Below are 17,940 nucleotides of genomic sequence, written 5' to 3' on the forward strand. Positions count from 1 at the left end.
ACAGGTTTTGTAGCATATGCACTGAAATCAACAGAATTCAACACTATTTCATTGCATTATAGAATTATGACAGCATCTCAAAACTGCATCGGTTTTGTTTGTTTGTTTGTTTGTTTTGGGTCCCCATTGGCATTGATTAACTGAGCCCAACAAGATCAACGTGTGTAGTAGCTACGTGAGGAGGAATCAAGCGCGCGCTGCTACTCGCACGCGCCTCTGACCGTTCATTCAGCACCACAACAACTGAACAGCGACAGCGGTGTGCACGCCAATAACGGAGACGGGAACTCTTTATTTAAAAGCCGTATCGATGTCATTTTGACAGCACATAGATTTAAAGTTGAGGGGTACATCTAATCTCATTCATACGCCTCGCGCTCTTATGTGGATTATTTATGTTTACTGAAGGAATACACAATAACGGAACGTAAACACTGATGTGATTGAGAGCAACATCCCACTGTGTAACATGCTATTTTCGCGGTTCCTCGTTTGCCTTAAATCATGAAATGCTTTGAGACGGATTGTTCCGAAAGAACAAACATCAACAGAATGATGCAGAATCGCGAGCTCCTCATGCCGAGGCAAGCGGTCCGCCACACCTGACTTGTTTTTGCTCTGCCTCCGGTTGTGACATGAAAACTCGGACCAGAAAGAAACGGATAAAAGGGCGCAGAGCTACAAAAGCCCATTTGGATTAGCAATGAAAGATATCAGATTGAGGTGGGGTGCCAACACTTAACTTCGAGTGACAATCACAGGCATGGGTAGACTACACCAAAGATCAAGAGATGGTAGGTGGTCTTGCAACCTGTGGAGATTCTACAAACTGGGTAGTGATTTGAAAGATTTTGATCATTTAGGATCTAAAATCGGTGCTTTTGGTTTTTTGTTTTGTTTTTCAAATTAGTTTATTCGTTTGAGGAATTTTTGGTGCGTGTGGATTCAAAGACGAGTGGAGAGCACCCAAGATTTATGCGGTTTTTATTTTGGGGAGATAAAAGCACACTCTACTTGGGTTGTTACCCTGATTTGGACCTTATCGAAACATGGGCTGCCTGCATAGCGTCGCCTGCAAGCCACGCGTCAAACGCGAGAACATCGTTGTTTACGATGTCTCAGCGACGATTGACCATTGCCCGACAGTGATTGAAGAGAATTCACCCATAGTACTCCGCTACAAAACCCCATACTTCAAGGCCGCCGCCCGGGTAGTAATGCCGCCGATCCCTCGAAACGAGACTTGGGTGGTGGGTTGGATCCAAGCGTGCACTCGGATGGAATTCTACAACACTTATGGAGACCTTGGCATGTAAGTTTATCAACAGCCTGGCGAGTGTTGAAAGGAATGTGCCAGGTTCTATAGAAGTTAAGCACAACTGACAGCTTTGTGGCATTGATCCATTGATTATACCACAAAAAAATTATTAACTCCTCCCTCCTTTTCTTTAATAAACGAGGATACAGTGAGACATTTACAATGAAAGTGAATGGGGGCCAATTTTGGAAGAGTTTAAAGGCTAAAATTAGAAGTTTATTATTTAATAAAAGCACTCACATTAATTCTTCGATTAAAACACTTCTGAGCTGTTGTTTAAATCATAATGCTTACAGTCGTTTTAGGGTTTGTGGCGTTACATTGTCATGACAATGAAGTTGTAAAATTGGATATTACTTTAAACAGTAATGGTTTGTAAGTGACTTTTATCACTAAAATCATGATAACAAGCATACCGTTTACATATTGTTGCTATACATTTGAAACAGTATCTTAATGGACTGGCCCCATTCACTTCCATTGTAAGTAACATAGATGATTGCTTTTTATTTTTTTATTATTTTTTTTTTTTTAAAGAAAAGGTCCAAATAAATGTTTGTGCTTACCAACATTACTCCACAAATCCTATCGTTTGAGCTTAACTTTTTTTTAACACATAACATTCCTTTAAGATCAATCAACAGCATTTGTTATTGATTCATACAAAAATTATTTAATCCCTCATTTAAAAAAAAAAAAAAAAACCAGCAACAATTGTGGTTACAGAAAGGCACTTACAATAGAAGTGAATAAGGGTAGTCCATAAACACTAAAATACACAAAAGTATAGTTAAAGGTTGTAAACATTATACCCATTAACATGATCGTGATAAAACCAACATCAGTGTCATGACGTATAATGCTGGAAAATCCTGTAATCTTGTAAGCAATGTCATTTTATCATTATTAAAACCATGTTAACACATATAATGTTTATGTATTGTACACAAGATAGCTATAATTTTGAAACAGTATATTTAAACGTTTGTGGACTGGCCCATTCCACATTTTGTGCCTTATACTGTAACTCCGATTTTTGCTTTTTTAATAAACGAGAGAACAAGTCGGCATATTTTTGTGGTACTCAACATTATGCAACAAATGCTGTCGATTAAGCTATACTTGTATTTAACATTTTCTTTTAGAAAAAAGGTAGTGTTTAAGGACGTCACTGGGGTAGTACCACTGTTCTCAGTACACATTTTTACCCTTAAGCAGATAAAAAGGTTTGTTTGTTGCCAGAGGAACAAACCATAAATATACCTTGCACAATAGATCATTAAAGTACAATTTTGTACTCAAAATGAATAATACATTTTAGACAGAGAAGGTCCCCTTGAGGTTACAAACCCAGTGACAACCGCTGTACCCTAATCAGTACCGTTTTTGCCTTAGTGTGTTTTTTTTTTAATGCCTTCAATACCCTTCCTCTCAGCCAAAAACCATCCATCCATCTTCTACAGCCACTTATCCAATGGAAGGTCATGGGTAGTGCTGGAGGATGACCAAAAACCATCCTTTGTGAAATAAAAAATTATGAAAAAGTAATGTAAATTTAGCCACTGATATGCAAACATTTCTGTTGCACTGTTGTGAGTAGATATGCGTTTATGTGTGACTTTGGTCTCAGAAATGACTTGGCACGAAGTTCTGTAATAGTGCAACTTCCGTGTGGTGCAACAGCGATTTATATTCACAGTGTACATGAATACATCAGCTCAGTGCCTGAGGGGTGGAGTGTTTTCACCTTCATCATTAATTTCGCTTTCATTTATACTCTCACAAATAAGTTTCACAAATTATCACTGGATCAGTCTGGAAAGGCAGTCGATAAAAACTGAAAAGCTGCTATATGAAAAATCAGTGTGCCTGTACTACACAGGGAGAGCAATGCATTTAATGCTTAATCTACAAAGAAAGGGATGGGGAGAAAGAGCGAGAGATATTCTCACACCCACCCACAAACCTGTGACGTGTGATGAGGTCCCTTCTGATGCATCCTAGGAGTCCTGTCTGCACGGAGGTGTGGACATGTGTGTGGGGGTGTGCGTCACTGCCTGTGTGGGCGGTTACATGGGGTTGTCTGTGAGACAGATGGTGCCATACCAAAGACGAAATGCCAGCACTGGGTCATACCTAACAACACCCAGTCACATTAATGTCCTCTCACATGGAGTCATTTTACACTGACAGCTGGGACTCTGATAATGAATGTCATCGTTGACCCTAGTTATCATTTGTACATCTGGAATCACCATCCTCTTTCACTTCCATATTAAAATATGCAACTGTTTCTTGGTAAGCAGGTTGTTTAACCTCTTTACTTCATAATCCTCACAGGTCAAGCTGGGAGCTGCCAGAGTTAAGAGAAGGCCTGATCAAAGCCATCAGCGACTCAGATGGCGTGAGTTACCCATGGTATGGTAACACCACAGAAACAGTGACTCTCTCTGGCCCCACATCCAAGCCGTCGCACTTCGCTGTTAGCATGAATGACAACTTCTATCCCAGCGTAACGTGGGCCATACCAGTTAGCGAGAGCAATGTGCCTTTGCTCACACGCATCAAACGGGACCAGAGCTTCACAACTTGGTTGGTGGCTCTGAACACTGCCACGCAGGAGAAGATACTCCTGCATACAGTGAAGTGGAGGATGAAAGTTGACATCACAATGGATCCCTCCAAGCCACTGGGCTCCAGAGCCAAACTTACTGGCCGGCTGCACCAGGACCAGCCCAAGATGCTGACCCATATGGAGCCCATCCCACCAAATGCTCTGGGCAAACCCAATGCTAATGATGCCCAAGTGCTGATGTGGAGGCCCAAGAGAGGGCGTCCGTTGGTGGTGATCCCCTCCAAGTAAGATTTTAATCAATAGCAACATGCAAGTCAATTTGCCTTAAATCCACACTGCTGCCTTTAAAGAGATACTTGGTTTCTGAATGGTCCTGGAGAAACTCTGATAGGGAATTTTGCCTTAAAACCTCTTTGGACCCAAATCAGAAAAGAAGAGACCTTAAGTAGGGTCTGGTGGTACACTGAAGGCAGTTGAGCAACTCATAGGGCCAGTCTTGCAAAGGCATGGTAGCAAAGTTTGGATGCTATAGAGACACATGGTCTGTTCTAATACCTAGTGAGCATAGTGCAGCTCACTAGATTTTGGAACAGATCCACAGTGATGTTGCAAAAAAAAAAAAGTGTACAATTGAATCCAGTATTGCCTTTTATGTTAAATTTAAACAGATACATTTTAAGTTCCACTGAGCATAACCTGGAATGTGAAAACAGCTGCAACAGTTGTGTTCCTGGAAGTCAGAGGACTTCCATGGCAAAAATGTCTATGCTCAAGAATGTCTGGACCTGTCTACTAATGCGCTGTTCTGCACACCTGGGAGCGAGTGAACGAGAGAGTAAAAGATTCGAACAGTGCTGCAAATACTAACTCTCACTGCTACTCATTAGAGAGGCACAAACCACCCAAACCTTTCCACTGAGAAAATTAATACAAACATTCATACTCAGAAGCACAACAAACACTCACCCTTCTTCTTGCTAAGTACCAAACTCTCCGTCCTTCCGCATCCCCAACACCAGCACAAATTAAGCAGGAGTGACTGCTAGATTATCAAAAATAATCCAATAACTTCACTCAAACATTAAAGCCATTGCATTTGTACAAACTAAATTTATGGTGCCACATGGGATTTACTGACTTCAATAACAACATTTCTGATGCTGGTCTTCAGAGGTCATGGAAGAGGTTTATTGTTTTTGAGGTTGGTAGTGTGGTCTGAATAACTGAAGGACTGGGGCAACTAGAGCTTACTGACTCATGGGTTTTAAAGTTTCAAACATGGGTTTGAAAGGTGAACCAACTGTATCTAAGAACAGAAGAAACCTTTAGCCTTTAAAAAAAAAAAATCAAGCTGTGAATGATTGCATGCATTGTTTTACATTAATTACAAATGTAAGTTTTGTGCTGCCCTGGTGAAAATGTGTCTTGTTTGAAAAATAAAAAAAATAATTAAAAACCTGATTTAATATTACTCCCCACCAATGATTAATATAGCTTCACACCTAGTGCAAAGTAGCTTAAAAAGCACTACCTTGCATATATAACAGAGTACCTCAAGTATTATTGGTTGCCTGGTGACAGAGGTAATATGTAAAATAATATGCAATCACAACAGTGGAGAAATTCCACAAACGGATTGACTATCTAACATTATTATCAGTATTGTTTTTACATCAAATGTTTACATGGTTTTCACAAAAGGTCCATTATTCATCTCCTTCATTTCTACAGCATTCAATTCTAATAACATTAAAGCTTCTTTTCAGGGCCTAAAAGGATAGTTTACGTAAAAAAATGACAAATCTGTCATTATTTACTCACCCTCATGTTATTTCAAACCCAAATTACTTTCTTTCCTACATGATACACAAAAGGAGACATTACACATAATGTTAGCATCAGTTACAGTTTCCTTTCATTGTATGGAAAAAAAGATGCAATGACAGTGAATGGTGACTGAGGCTAGCATTCTGCCTAATATCTCCTATCGAATACCACAGATGAAAGTATGTCATTAGGGTTTGGAACATGAAGGCGAGTGAATTATGACAGAATTAACATTTTTGGGTGAACTATGAAATAACCCTTTAGGCATAGACCCTATTTTTCCTTTAGGAATTCCTTTAGGAATAATAAAAAAAAATACAGTGATGTATTTAGATCTGTAATCTAAATTCCACAAAACATGACATTTTTGCGAGATTCAAGTTTCATATGTGGTAAATTACTGCGAGCCACTGAGGCAATCTGAAAGCCACACACCCCCACCCCCACCCCACGGACATGAACATACATCAAACGATACAGACAAATGAGAAGAGCCATAATCTACGAAATGGATAAAGTTCTGTGCAACAATTCTCAGAAAGGTTCGAGTCCTGATTGTCCAACACAAAAAAAAAGTTGCAATTCTTCCGGAATCATTTGAAAGATTATGGCACGATTGGAAATGGTTTTATCCATAACACATTGATTAGGGTATACTCTAAAGGAGAGTTTCACTGAAACTCTCCTTCAGGCCCAAAGCATCTCACCCAGTTTGCTTTAGCTCTGCACAGCATAGCAGTGGCCTAGTCTGCTGACTCAATCTTGTATCAGTCCATTTTCCCCTCTCTATACCTCCTCTCCTCTTCTCTGTTCTTCCACTTCTTTAATCTTTTTGTTCTGCTCCACTTTCACATTGTAAATCCCTTTTTCATCCCCTTCTTTCATGCTCTGCTTGGGTTGGGTGCCGGCTTGCCCTCATAACCATAGAGAAACGTTGCCATTATGACGAACAGAGTGCCCAGGAAGAACACACTGGATTGGAAAGAAAAACAAATGTTTTTCAGGTCATTTTAGTTTAGCTCCATCCAGTTTAATTGAATTAAATTTCAACTACTTACAAATCCTTAATAAGCATACAGTCACATGTAAGGAAGCTCAGTACCTGGTAGGCTCAAAGTCCTCAAGCCAAAAATATGAAATTAATGTGGAGAGGATAATTGAGAGTGATGTAGCAAAGCCTTTCAGTATGTTGTCAGCATACTTGATGACTGCCGCTATCACTAGCCCTCCAAGAGCCTGAGAGAGAGAAAAAGAAATACATTCATATTGTTGAGCATTAATGTGTTCCAGAAAACTGCTTTCATGTTTGCAACCCAGTTAATTGTTAATGAGGAAGCAATTATCAATTCCAAATCACATTTGAAGTACAAAAACAAGTTTGCAAGTATTTGGGGACGCGTCCTTGTGTTCAAAAGGAGCGAAACACAGGTGCAATGAAATGGGACAGAACGAAGGGGTTTCGAGACACATTTTAACAGTTGCAACAACTATTCATCTATAATATTCAACTATTTATCTATAATATTCAACTATTTATCTATAATATTCAACTATTTATCTATAATATTCAACTACTTCATCTGTAACTACGATTTTGGTGTCATGTGTGGTGTGTCAATTCCCAATCCCACAACTGTAAATTTAAATGTCTTAAAACTGCAAAAATTGTAATGGTGAGAGACGATTAAAATCAGTGAGAACAAGGCAACCGCTATGTTAACATCCATCTGACGCATGTGAACATAGACCAACAATGAAAAACAATAGTGCAGATGAATGCAAGAATATGTGCTGTGTGAACACCTCCTTACAAATTGCAAAGTGTCTGGGCTCACCTGAAGAGCAACCACAATCCAGGTGATAGTGTTGTAGCCCTGAAACATTCCATGTTCTCTGATTCTGGCACCATCATAGGCCAACATTCCAAAGACCCCAAACACCAGGCCAAACATGCCTGCACATAGGAGACACAGAGTATCTTTTACTAGCATTTCATATGGAGTACAAAAGAAACATGGGGAAGTATCATACAGGCTTGCATCCTTATTTTCTTTGAGACGAACATACTTATACATGTAAGTCATAGTAGATTCTATATTCAAGTATATATTTGATAAACTAAAATATATTTGATTGTGATCTCCATTTCAATATATCATCTCCAAATAAAACTGTCAGAATGAAAGAAAAAGAAATATAAACAATCAAAATTATGAACATTTAATGAATCAATATATTGATTTATGTGAAAAAATTATGAGGGAAGGAATGAATGAAAAACTATATGCTTCATTGAATCATTTAGACACACTTTAATGCAACATATTATAGGTGGAATCAAATTATGTTGGCTCTTATTGAAGAACAGGGATGATTTTTTTTGGCTCAGTTCATTATGATGAACAGAAGTTCACATTAGGAGGTGAATCACTACAGACGCTCAATTCACACATTCCCAGTTAAAAATAAACTCGACACTGACACTCCACATGGCAGCAATGAAAACACTGAAAACTGACTTCAGCTTCAAAATTTGACCTGAGAGATTTATGTTTAAATTTTGCGCAAGGACACACTAGTTTGTACCTGTAACTAGATATTGTTTTGACTTGAAGAATATACATCTTAATAAACTAGGCACTTGGAATCCAATTAAAGTCCTTAGGGAAAGAATACAAAGTACATAAATAGGACTAAAGTGTGTTTATCTTATGCGTGTTGTGGTGCTCCATGTGTTTATGTTGACAGCTAAATATCACCTGTACAATCTGGAGTGTTCCTTTGCACTTGAGTTAAATAACAACATGTTTACATTTAAAGGAGAAGCATTATACACCTCTACATTTCCAATTTTTCACTATCAAAAATCTATGCCTTTTATGAGCAAAAATACAATTTATTGATGATCATGTGCAATTGTTTGAAAAATCCAAGCAAAATCCACAAAAACTCTTTACATCAAGATTAGTTAACAGTCTTTGATGATATGAGAAGAACTGATCCACTTCAAAATGCAATCCAAAATAAAACATACTGACCTAGTTGGATGTTCCGGACCCACACACTCTGTTTGGTCTCTTTAAGGATCTTCTCAAAGTAGACTCCAGCAAACCCACTGGAGCAACAGGCCACCAACACAGCAACCAGACCAACAAACTGTGAGCCTGCAGTCAGCTGCTCTTTCTTAGGGTCTGATGGGGAGTCCGCTGGCCACTGTGCAAACAAACAAGCACAAATTCCATTAATAATACAACAGAACACTGGGGAAATAAAGGCAAATACTCATAAATCCACAATTTGTTGTACAGTTTTAGTAAATCTATATTCAAGGGATGCTGTCCAGTAGTGGCCAAACACATTTAATCTAGCTTTACCTGTACAAGTGCAACCCCAGCCATGAGAATAAGTAGAGACAGCCACTGGTACACCCCAAGCCTACGGCCCAGCATGGACACTGAGAACAGGGCTGTGGTCAGGATCTTCAATTGGTATGTCACCTACAGGTGTATGGTGGGGAAAAATAATAATATATTTTTTTAAAAACACAGATAAACCTACTAATATAATGCAGCTTAGGTTTAATAGATTAATAGACCATCACTGTAATATTCTATTGTTATTCTATTCTATTGGATGGATGGATGGATGGATGCTGTAGCTCTATAAATAGATGGATGGATGTATCAATGGATGGATGGTTGGATGGATGCTGTAGATCTATAAATGGATGGATGGAAGAATGGGTTGTGTAGATATAAAAATTGATGGATGGATGTTGTAGATCTAAAAATTGATGGATGGATGGTGTAGATCTAAAAATTGATGGATGGATGGTGTAGATCTAAAAATTGATGGATGGATGGTGTAGATCTAAAAATTGATGGATGGATGGTGTAGATCTAAAAATTGATGGATGGATGGATGGATGGTGTAGATCTAAAAATTGATGGATGGATGGTGTAGATCTAAAAATTGATGGATGGATGGTGTAGATCTAAAAATTGATGGATGGATGGATGGATGGTGTAGATCTAAAAATTGATGGATGGATGGTGTAGATCTAAAAATTGACGAATGGATGGATGGATGGTGTAGATCTAAAAATTGACGAATGGATGGATGGATGGTGTAGATCTAAAAATTGACGAATGGATGGATGGATGGTGTAGATTTATAAATGGATGAATGGATGGTATGTGTACATGGATGGATGGATGGATGGACGAATGGTGTAGGTTTATAAATGGATGGATGGATGGACGCATGGTGTAGATTTATAAATGGATGGATGGAAGAATGGGTTGTGCAGATCTAAAAATGGATGGATGGATGGATGGGATGTTTAGATGGATGGATGGATGGATGGATGGATGGATGGGATGTTTAGATGGATGGATGGATGGTGTAGATTTATAAATGGATGGATGGAGTTGATCTATAAATGGATGGATGCTGTTGATCTATAAATGGATGGATGCTGTTGATCTATAAATGGATGGATGCTGTTGATCTATAAATGGATGGATGGATGGATGCTGTTGATCTACAAATGGATGGAGACTTACTCACCTGGTATGTAGCAGCATCAAGATTAGACAGTGCTACGTAGAGCAAGTTATTCTGCAGCGTGTAGATTCCAGAAGGAATTGCCAGCTTCAGTGTCTCTATAGGCTTGTGAAGAATCTCCTGTCTCAGAATACTACTCAGCGCTCGTCCACTGTAACCTGCTCCACACAGACACAGTAGTTATCCCGCAATAATGAAACACATTCACAGGCACTCCTTCCTGATGTAGTTTCAGCTTTACAGTTCAGTCAGTGACCATCTGACGCACATTGCTCACAATGCTGGAAATCACCTGTGAAAATTGCAATCAGATCGCCTGACTGCAAAGAGACTGCCAGGAAACAAAATTATGCTTGTAAGGTACTGGTTTGATATTATGAGTGCTTGTGGAGAGAAGAAAATACTGAATCGCTAGATTTGCCAAAGTTTGCCAGGTTAGTGGTATCAAATCTTGAAAGATATTCAGAGTTTTGTTTAAGACACTAAGTAGCAATCAAACAAAATATTCATGAGCAGAACTGTACTCAACTTAGTTTTGTGTCTGTAAAATAATCAGAACATCTTACTTTTGGATGGACATTCGCATCACAAAGCCTAATTACTTTTCTCCTGCGTTTTCTGAACAAGCATTAATGGACACTCCCAAGCCACGCCCATGCCATTATCTGGAATAAATCTTTTCCCACACCTATTATCACTTTACAATCTATTTCAAATAAAACCGCCCCTAAACGGCACACAAAAACAAAACAATGGTAAGTTGTTTTACATATCTGTCTTATGGTATTTTCCAATCTAAGTGGGTTGTTCTTTGCCATATTCAGCTGTAACTGTACCTGATTTTATGCCCAACTCAAAAGTATAGCTATGAGAGACTATCCAAACAAATGCAAATACATTAAGCCCTTGTCTTGCACATCTCCCTCTCAGCAGATAAATGCATGCCGATTTTCTAACATCACAAGCTACATTCTTGAGAGATTGTGGTACTTTCATGAAAAGGTGTCAAAACAATTTCAAGAAACCAGAGCAGATTGCTATGAGTCTGGTCTTTAGATTACACCAAAAAGAAATCGGAAACCTAAGAGGAAAATGTATCATTATGGGTTGACACGGACAAATATATTTGTTGAAAGCAAACATACTGTGATCCTTGAAGACGAGCCCCATGCATGTGAGGATCTTGAGAAGTTCGGCTACCACCACAGCAGAGGATGCCAGGTAACGCGGCCCATCGCCCTGTAGGGTACGCGAGTACCGCATGGTCAGCACCAGCGAGGTGGTCTGGAACACAAGGACCCCCAGAGAGAGGTACTTCAGCTTGGCCGATGCCATGGTAATAGCCTCTCACACAGACAGGCTGGGGTGACATGAAAGAGAAAGGGGGCAAAGGGCAGACAGATGTTGAAAGACAATGTTGTCCCAGCTGGGTCTGACAGGCAAGCTGCTCTGTAAATATTAATGGACATAAACAACACTGATGACGTGTCCAGGGCTTATGTCCTCACACTATAGTGTACTTGACAAAGAAATCAAACATTAACCCTACAGTTTAATTCATGTACACCAGAGCTTATAAATATTAAACAGAAGAAGAAGAAGAAGAAATACAATGACCTAAAGTTTAAACGCAAGTAAAATCATTTCAATGATAAATAAACGAGCAAAATGTTCATGAACTATAATGAAAATAAAGTCACTTGCAGATTAGCGAGTATTTCCGCGTTTGCATGTGCAAATGGATGACTTAATATTATTTCCTCACAAATTACAAACGGCTTGAAAATACAGAAGGTTTAACATTTGAATATGATCCCAATGATAAATTATGCCGTTTTAAACACTCACCCTCTCAGAGATCCGGAAGAGAAGTTTCTGTAGTTTTTAACTAAGAACTTGAAAACAAACAAAAAAAAAATAAAAACGAAAATATCAATCCTTGTATATGAGTATCAGGTAAATAAATTTGAGTTCACCAACAGACAGTGAATTATAGAGTTAAATAGTGTCTAATTTTGACAGTTAAAGACTGAGAGCTACTGCAGCTTAGCTGTTGGTTAATGAATTGAACCGGAGGAACGAGTTTCCATAACAAATGATCGGCTCCTTTGTTTCGATCTCATGACGGAATTCCTCTTTCATAACGAATTAAAACTAGACTATCAAGAAAGGTGCAAAACACCTTCATCTGAATCTCTACAGTCTTGCAGTACTTCCTTGTGTCTTGTTGTTTCGCTCCCCTTCGCGACTCGTTGACTCCACCAATTGGCTGGCGGACGGAATGACGTTGAATACCTGAGGTGCCGTTCACACCGAACTTATTTTTGTGTTCGTCTTCGATACTTTTTTTAAATTATTATTGTTGTAAGGTATTTTTCTATGTTTAAACATGCGCTTTCAGCGTCTCGTGGAGGAGCGCCTCGTGTTAAGTCAAACATTACTTCAACTGTTAAAAACCCGTCTCGAGACGTCGTGTTGTTATATGCGTTACACTGTGCTGCTTGTGGACTTTTAGCGCAGGTCTGAACGACCCCTAAGTGAGTGATCATACGATAACAGGTTAAAGGGATAGTCCACCCAAAAATGAAAATTCTCTCATCATTTACTCACCCTCAAGTCATCCCCAGATTTGTATGACTGTCTTTCCTTCTCCTGCAGAACACTAAAATATTTTAGACTGATATATCAGCTTTATTGGTCGATAAAATGCAAGTGAATGGTGACTAAAACTTTGAAGCTTTAGAAAGCAAATAAAGGCAGTATAAAAGTTATATGTGACATACAACATACATTATGACTACAGTGGTTTAATCCATGTCTTCAGAAGCTGATTTGATAGGTGTTACAGAAGTGACTTGCACATTCTACTGGGCAGGGAGGATCATTTATTGTTTTTAAAAAAACTGTCATATCACTTCTGAAGACATGGATTAAAACACTGGAATTTAATGGATTCGTTTTATGCTGCCTTTATGTGCTTTTTGGAGCTTCATATTTCTGGCCACCCTTCACTAGTATTGTATGAATCTTCAGAGCTAAGATATTCTTTTCTTATTAAATCTTTGTTTGTGTTCTGCAGAACAAAGTCATACACATCTGGGATAGCATGGGAGTAAATGCGGTGGGGGGGGGTCATTTTTGGGTGAACGATTACTTTAAGAAACAGAAATCGACAGACCTTCAAAATAATAACCTCTTTGCTAAATGTTGAGGGCTGGGACAGTGTATTCAGTCATATACACAGTGAGGGCAGTTTAAATACTGTCAAACTTTGAATTTAAACTTTTATTAAAAATGCTTTAGTTTTTCTTAATGACATTTCAATGGCACTATTACCTTGGCACATACTGCATAGGCCTGTATATGTTTCTCTTTCAAATAGATAACAAGTACATTTGTAGTAGTGAGGGGAAACGGGGAACAAATGTAGCAATTCTTCCCTACTTGACATTGAATGTCCTAATGTTACAGGAACAAATTTCATTCTTAAAGTGTTATAAACTAATCTTGTACCGATACATCTTCTTTGCATGCTTATATATAATCGTATTGGCTCTAATCTTGTTTTAATTATTTACAATAATTAATTCATGAGAGGATGCAGGATCAAATTAACAATTTTTATGCCAATCTACTATGAACAATAAGGGATCAAGTAAATAAGAAAAATCACACATCATTAGTGTCATTGATAGTAACTAATAATTTACAAACAATTTATATATATATATATATATATATATATATATATATATATATAGGTCATTTGAAATTGGCACTTGAACTGCAGGTTTTGCAACAGTTCAGGATTACCAGTTGTGGAAAGTGAATGTTGATCAAGGGATAGTAAGTAAACATTTTTTTCAGTGTGTAAGCTGCAGAAAGGGACTCAGGATTCAGGGTTAATTTGTAAAGCTTTTCTTTTATTTGTGTTTCACCTTTTTTGTAATCAGCTTGCTTGGTTTATTTCCAATACACAGGCTTTTGTTCTTTAATTCACAAATGTTCAACTACACAACACTAAGACGAAACAATTACTTCATTCTAGCATATTTTATGCATATATTTTGTGAATAGGCAAAGAAGGTACAATCAGCATAAAAAAATCAATAACAAAATTATATACAGCACATACAAAAATAGCTTTGCATAACATTTGGGTGAACATGCAATGCTCCTAGAGCTTCTTTTTGATCTTTATTTGGTTGACTAACACCCAGTCAACACTAATCACTCAGATTACAGTACGCTAAAGATTGTACTGTTGAAGTTATGGTCATAAGTGCTACAGGAGGGACCACTTGAGAATAAATAATTTTTTTGCATCATACAATGATATGTAAAACTACACATTGATGCCAACTATTTATGAAAATGATTACGCTGTATGGAGAGTGAGTTTAAAGAACACTCATAATATTGACCTGGAGCAAACAATATCACTGATCCACCTATTAGAACAAATACAACATACCGGCAGTTCATGAGACTTTAAAAAGCATTTTGCCACTGCTTTGTCTGATGTATGTATGTATGAATGGATTTTGAAACAGTATTTTGAGTGTTTATTTGGTGTTTTGGAGACTAAGGGGCTTTATTGTGCAAAACACAAAAAAAGTGTGATTGTACTAATCAGTTTTATAAAGCTTTGCTCAAAAAAAACAAACCAGAAGTAGCAAAACAGTACAACATTTAAATTGTATAAAGTATGATTCGTAAATTACCAAAAGATTTGAATGGTTGCACAGACGTGCTGATTGTAATTAAGATGAAGAAAAAACACAAAAGGTATTTAAAAGTCATGTAAATAAGAACACAAAAAGGTAACTTCAGAACAAGTTTAACTGCACAGAATATTAATATAACAAAAAAAAAAAAAAAACAGAACAAAAAAAAACAAAATAGTAAAAATTGTTACAAGTACGTCGTAAAAGGCACCGATAATATTTGTCTAAAACCTTTCCTTTGCCAAAACGCTGATCCAGCTTGACAATGGCAGCTGGAACTGCTCTCCAAACCTGCGTTGGTATGTCTGTGCGGCCACAGAATACTGCATACCATTTAGAAAGAAACCAAGTGGAACCCATTGTTATTTACACACCTCCTTTTACCTATGGTATTTTAAACATTGGCAAGGCAGAGGATTAACCGTAACAGAATACATTGAAATACATAAAATATGTAACATTATAAGGACAACTATTTACAACACAGTTTAGCTCTGAACCACACAATTGAGATGTGGACATGAATGTGGACCTCCTCTAGTCCAGAATCATGCTACCAATTTTAAAACAAAAAGTATCACCAAATCATTAAAGAAACATTCAATTCATACAAAACTACAAGGCAGGTTGATCTAAGGGGAAACTGATGAGAAGGCATGAAGCTGACCCTTTATATAAAAAGACAAATTAATTTATCAATCAATGTTTGTACCAAATTAAGCACATCTGGCTTTAACAAAAAACAAAAAATGATCAAAGAGAAACTGCAGATTAAATGAGAAAATATCCTTCAAAATGGATTAAAAATGACACACCTCCAGTAACCACAGGTGAGACTCCTTAGCTTGGCAGTGAAATCATCCATAAGTAACAGTGCCTCAGACTGCAGACAACTGTTGGATTTGTTAAAAAATCACTGCTTAAAGAACAAGAGTTCTCTGTTTAGTCCAATCCAACCCTATGATCTCAAAGTAACTTCTGGGTGGTAAAATATTTGGGCTAGTGGAAATTTATAACACAAAATACCACAGGTTAACATGCAGAACATAACAATGACATGAAGAGCAGAGCAGAGAGAAAAAGAGGAAGACCATTTGACAGAGTGATAGTTGGCCACTCCCTTGACAGCTGGAGTGAGAGAGAGAGATCAAAATGGTCGTTCCATGCAATTAAACTGTTAGAGTGCATTTCTGAGGTCAATGTTCCTACGCATAGACACTGCTGCGCTGCGATTGCTGGGACTGCGCCGGCTGCGCCGACTGCGACTGGGGCTGCGGTTGGGCCTGTTCAGGAATGTGTGTGTGGCGGGAAGGAGGCAGTGAATGTGGGTTTCCTAGAGGTGTGGGGCTAGTGGTGACATCAGACCAGTCTGAGTTGGAGTGGGGGGATGAGGAGGACCAGGGGTCAGGTGATTCAGGCGAGGGGGTGAGGTAGGGGTGTTCGCTGGTAGGGTGTGCTGGGTGACCTGGGGTGGTTCCCTCGGAACCAGCAGTGGCATAGCTGTGCTGGGAGGGTGGGGTGGGATATTTATCCACAGGGCTCTGGCGTGGCTGATAGGATGCCGCCTGCCGTGCTTGTCCTTCTGCCAGCCCGTGCCCATGAGGGAGGGTATGGTTGTGACCATGGGGGTGCTGAAGGGTGTGCAACAGGCCGTGTTGCATCCCCATGTCAGGCATGGGGTACATCATGCTCTGGTTGCAGTGGAGGAGCTGGCCTTGTTGGGCATGTGCCTGCCCGTGGTTCTGGCCCTGTGCCTGCAGCTGCCCCTGTTGCGCCTGCTTGAGGAGGCTCTGCCCGCTGCCTGTTGCCATCATCTGGAAGGTGACAATGGGTGGCAGCTGCTCACGGCTCATGGTGACATTCATCGGGGTGAGCATGCCTGGGCTGTGGTGCTGCTGCATGCCCGTTTGGCCTGTGCTCATTTGGTGGGATGGCATAAGGCCAAACATGTGGCCATTGTAGCCGTTTTTGGCCAGACCCACCCAGCTCTGCGTCTGGCCCAGCATGTGACTGACAGGGGGAAGCATGGGCCTTGCGGATGGGTTGCCCAGCAGAGGAGGCGAGTTTACCACAGTGGAGGTTGTCGGAGCCTCTCCGGCATATGAGTGTGGAGACTCGAGAGAATCAACAGGTGACATGGTGACTGAACTTTCAGAGAGACCTCCTGTTGCTTTCGTGACTTTACTTCCATTAGCTCCACCCACCGCCACTACAGCTGGGCCCTCTCCTCCGGCAGGCTTCTTCCGCCTCTTGGCTTTCACATCTTTCACGTCTTTGGCTGTCCCGGCCGCAACACCACCCACTTTCCCTCCTCTGCGATTCTTTTTGCCCTGCGGTCCTGGACGCATGCCGATGAATCCTGTCCCATTCACCCCACAGACCACAGAGGAGTGCCCTCCACCATTGCCCATGTGGTTGGGCCCAGAGTGTGGACTGTGCACCAGGTTGTATTGATCCAGCAGACGCACAATGTCATGGTGCATCCTTTCTTGGGCTGTGTCACGTGGCAGGCGGTCAAGGTGGTCGGTGATGTCACGGTTTGAATAGTGATCTAGCAGAATTTGAGCCGCTTCAAAGCTGCCCTCCCTTGCAGCCAGAAACAAGGGAGTCTCTTCCTACAGCAATGAATAAACATAATTATGTGTCTGACATGGCAAAAAAATGTGTGCGCTTACAAAAGAAATATGCAAATAAGCCAATAGAAACGGAAGAGTATGTGCTCTTACCTTGTTGTCCTGCATGTCTCGATTGGCTCCGTTCTTAAGAAGCACCAGTGTGGCTTCTACATTATTGACAGCGGCGGCCCAGTGCAAAGCCGACTTACCTGAGGATAACACGAGACACAGGAAATAAGACTAAAAATACGCATCATTTTAATTTGTAGAAATTATTCCCTTACCATTCTTTTTTCATATAGACAACACATA

At 39.5% G+C, this 17,940-nt stretch overlaps 3 protein-coding genes across 3 annotated transcripts in view; 1 reads left to right on the plus strand and 2 right to left on the minus strand.

The window, feature by feature from the left end:
• The first annotated feature begins 252 nt into the window (after positions 1–252).
• On the plus strand, positions 253–4,739 carry LOC127630530 (protein FAM78B-like). The gene is made up of 2 exons (XM_052108118.1): positions 253–1,312; positions 3,659–4,739. Exons 1-2 carry the CDS (start codon positions 1,050–1,052, stop codon positions 4,179–4,181), a joined length of 786 nt encoding a protein of 261 aa, XP_051964078.1. The 5' UTR covers positions 253–1,049; the 3' UTR covers positions 4,182–4,739.
• Positions 4,740–6,163: 1,424 nt separating this feature from the next.
• Positions 6,164–12,515, minus strand: LOC127630529 (UDP-N-acetylglucosamine transporter-like). Its single transcript, XM_052108117.1, has 8 exons — positions 12,135–12,515; positions 11,432–11,646; positions 10,290–10,444; positions 9,095–9,217; positions 8,759–8,933; positions 7,556–7,674; positions 6,823–6,956; positions 6,164–6,692 (listed from the first exon to the last, which is right to left on the minus strand). Exons 2-8 carry the CDS (start codon positions 11,619–11,621, stop codon positions 6,602–6,604), a joined length of 987 nt encoding a protein of 328 aa, XP_051964077.1. The 5' UTR covers positions 11,622–11,646; positions 12,135–12,515; the 3' UTR covers positions 6,164–6,601.
• A 1,681-nt stretch (positions 12,516–14,196) lies between these two features.
• LOC127630528 (neurogenic locus notch homolog protein 2-like) overlaps positions 14,197–17,940 on the minus strand; it is a 72,450-nt gene continuing 68,706 nt past the window's right edge. The window contains 3 exon segments of the mRNA XM_052108116.1: positions 14,197–16,341; positions 16,343–17,628; positions 17,740–17,837. Of these exon segments, the coding sequence (XP_051964076.1) occupies positions 16,191–16,341; positions 16,343–17,628; positions 17,740–17,837 (1,535 nt within the window). The 3' untranslated portion in view covers positions 14,197–16,190.

Source organism: Xyrauchen texanus, chromosome 37, assembly GCF_025860055.1.
Source record: "Xyrauchen texanus isolate HMW12.3.18 chromosome 37, RBS_HiC_50CHRs, whole genome shotgun sequence".
Lineage (NCBI taxonomy): Eukaryota > Metazoa > Chordata > Actinopteri > Cypriniformes > Catostomidae > Xyrauchen > Xyrauchen texanus.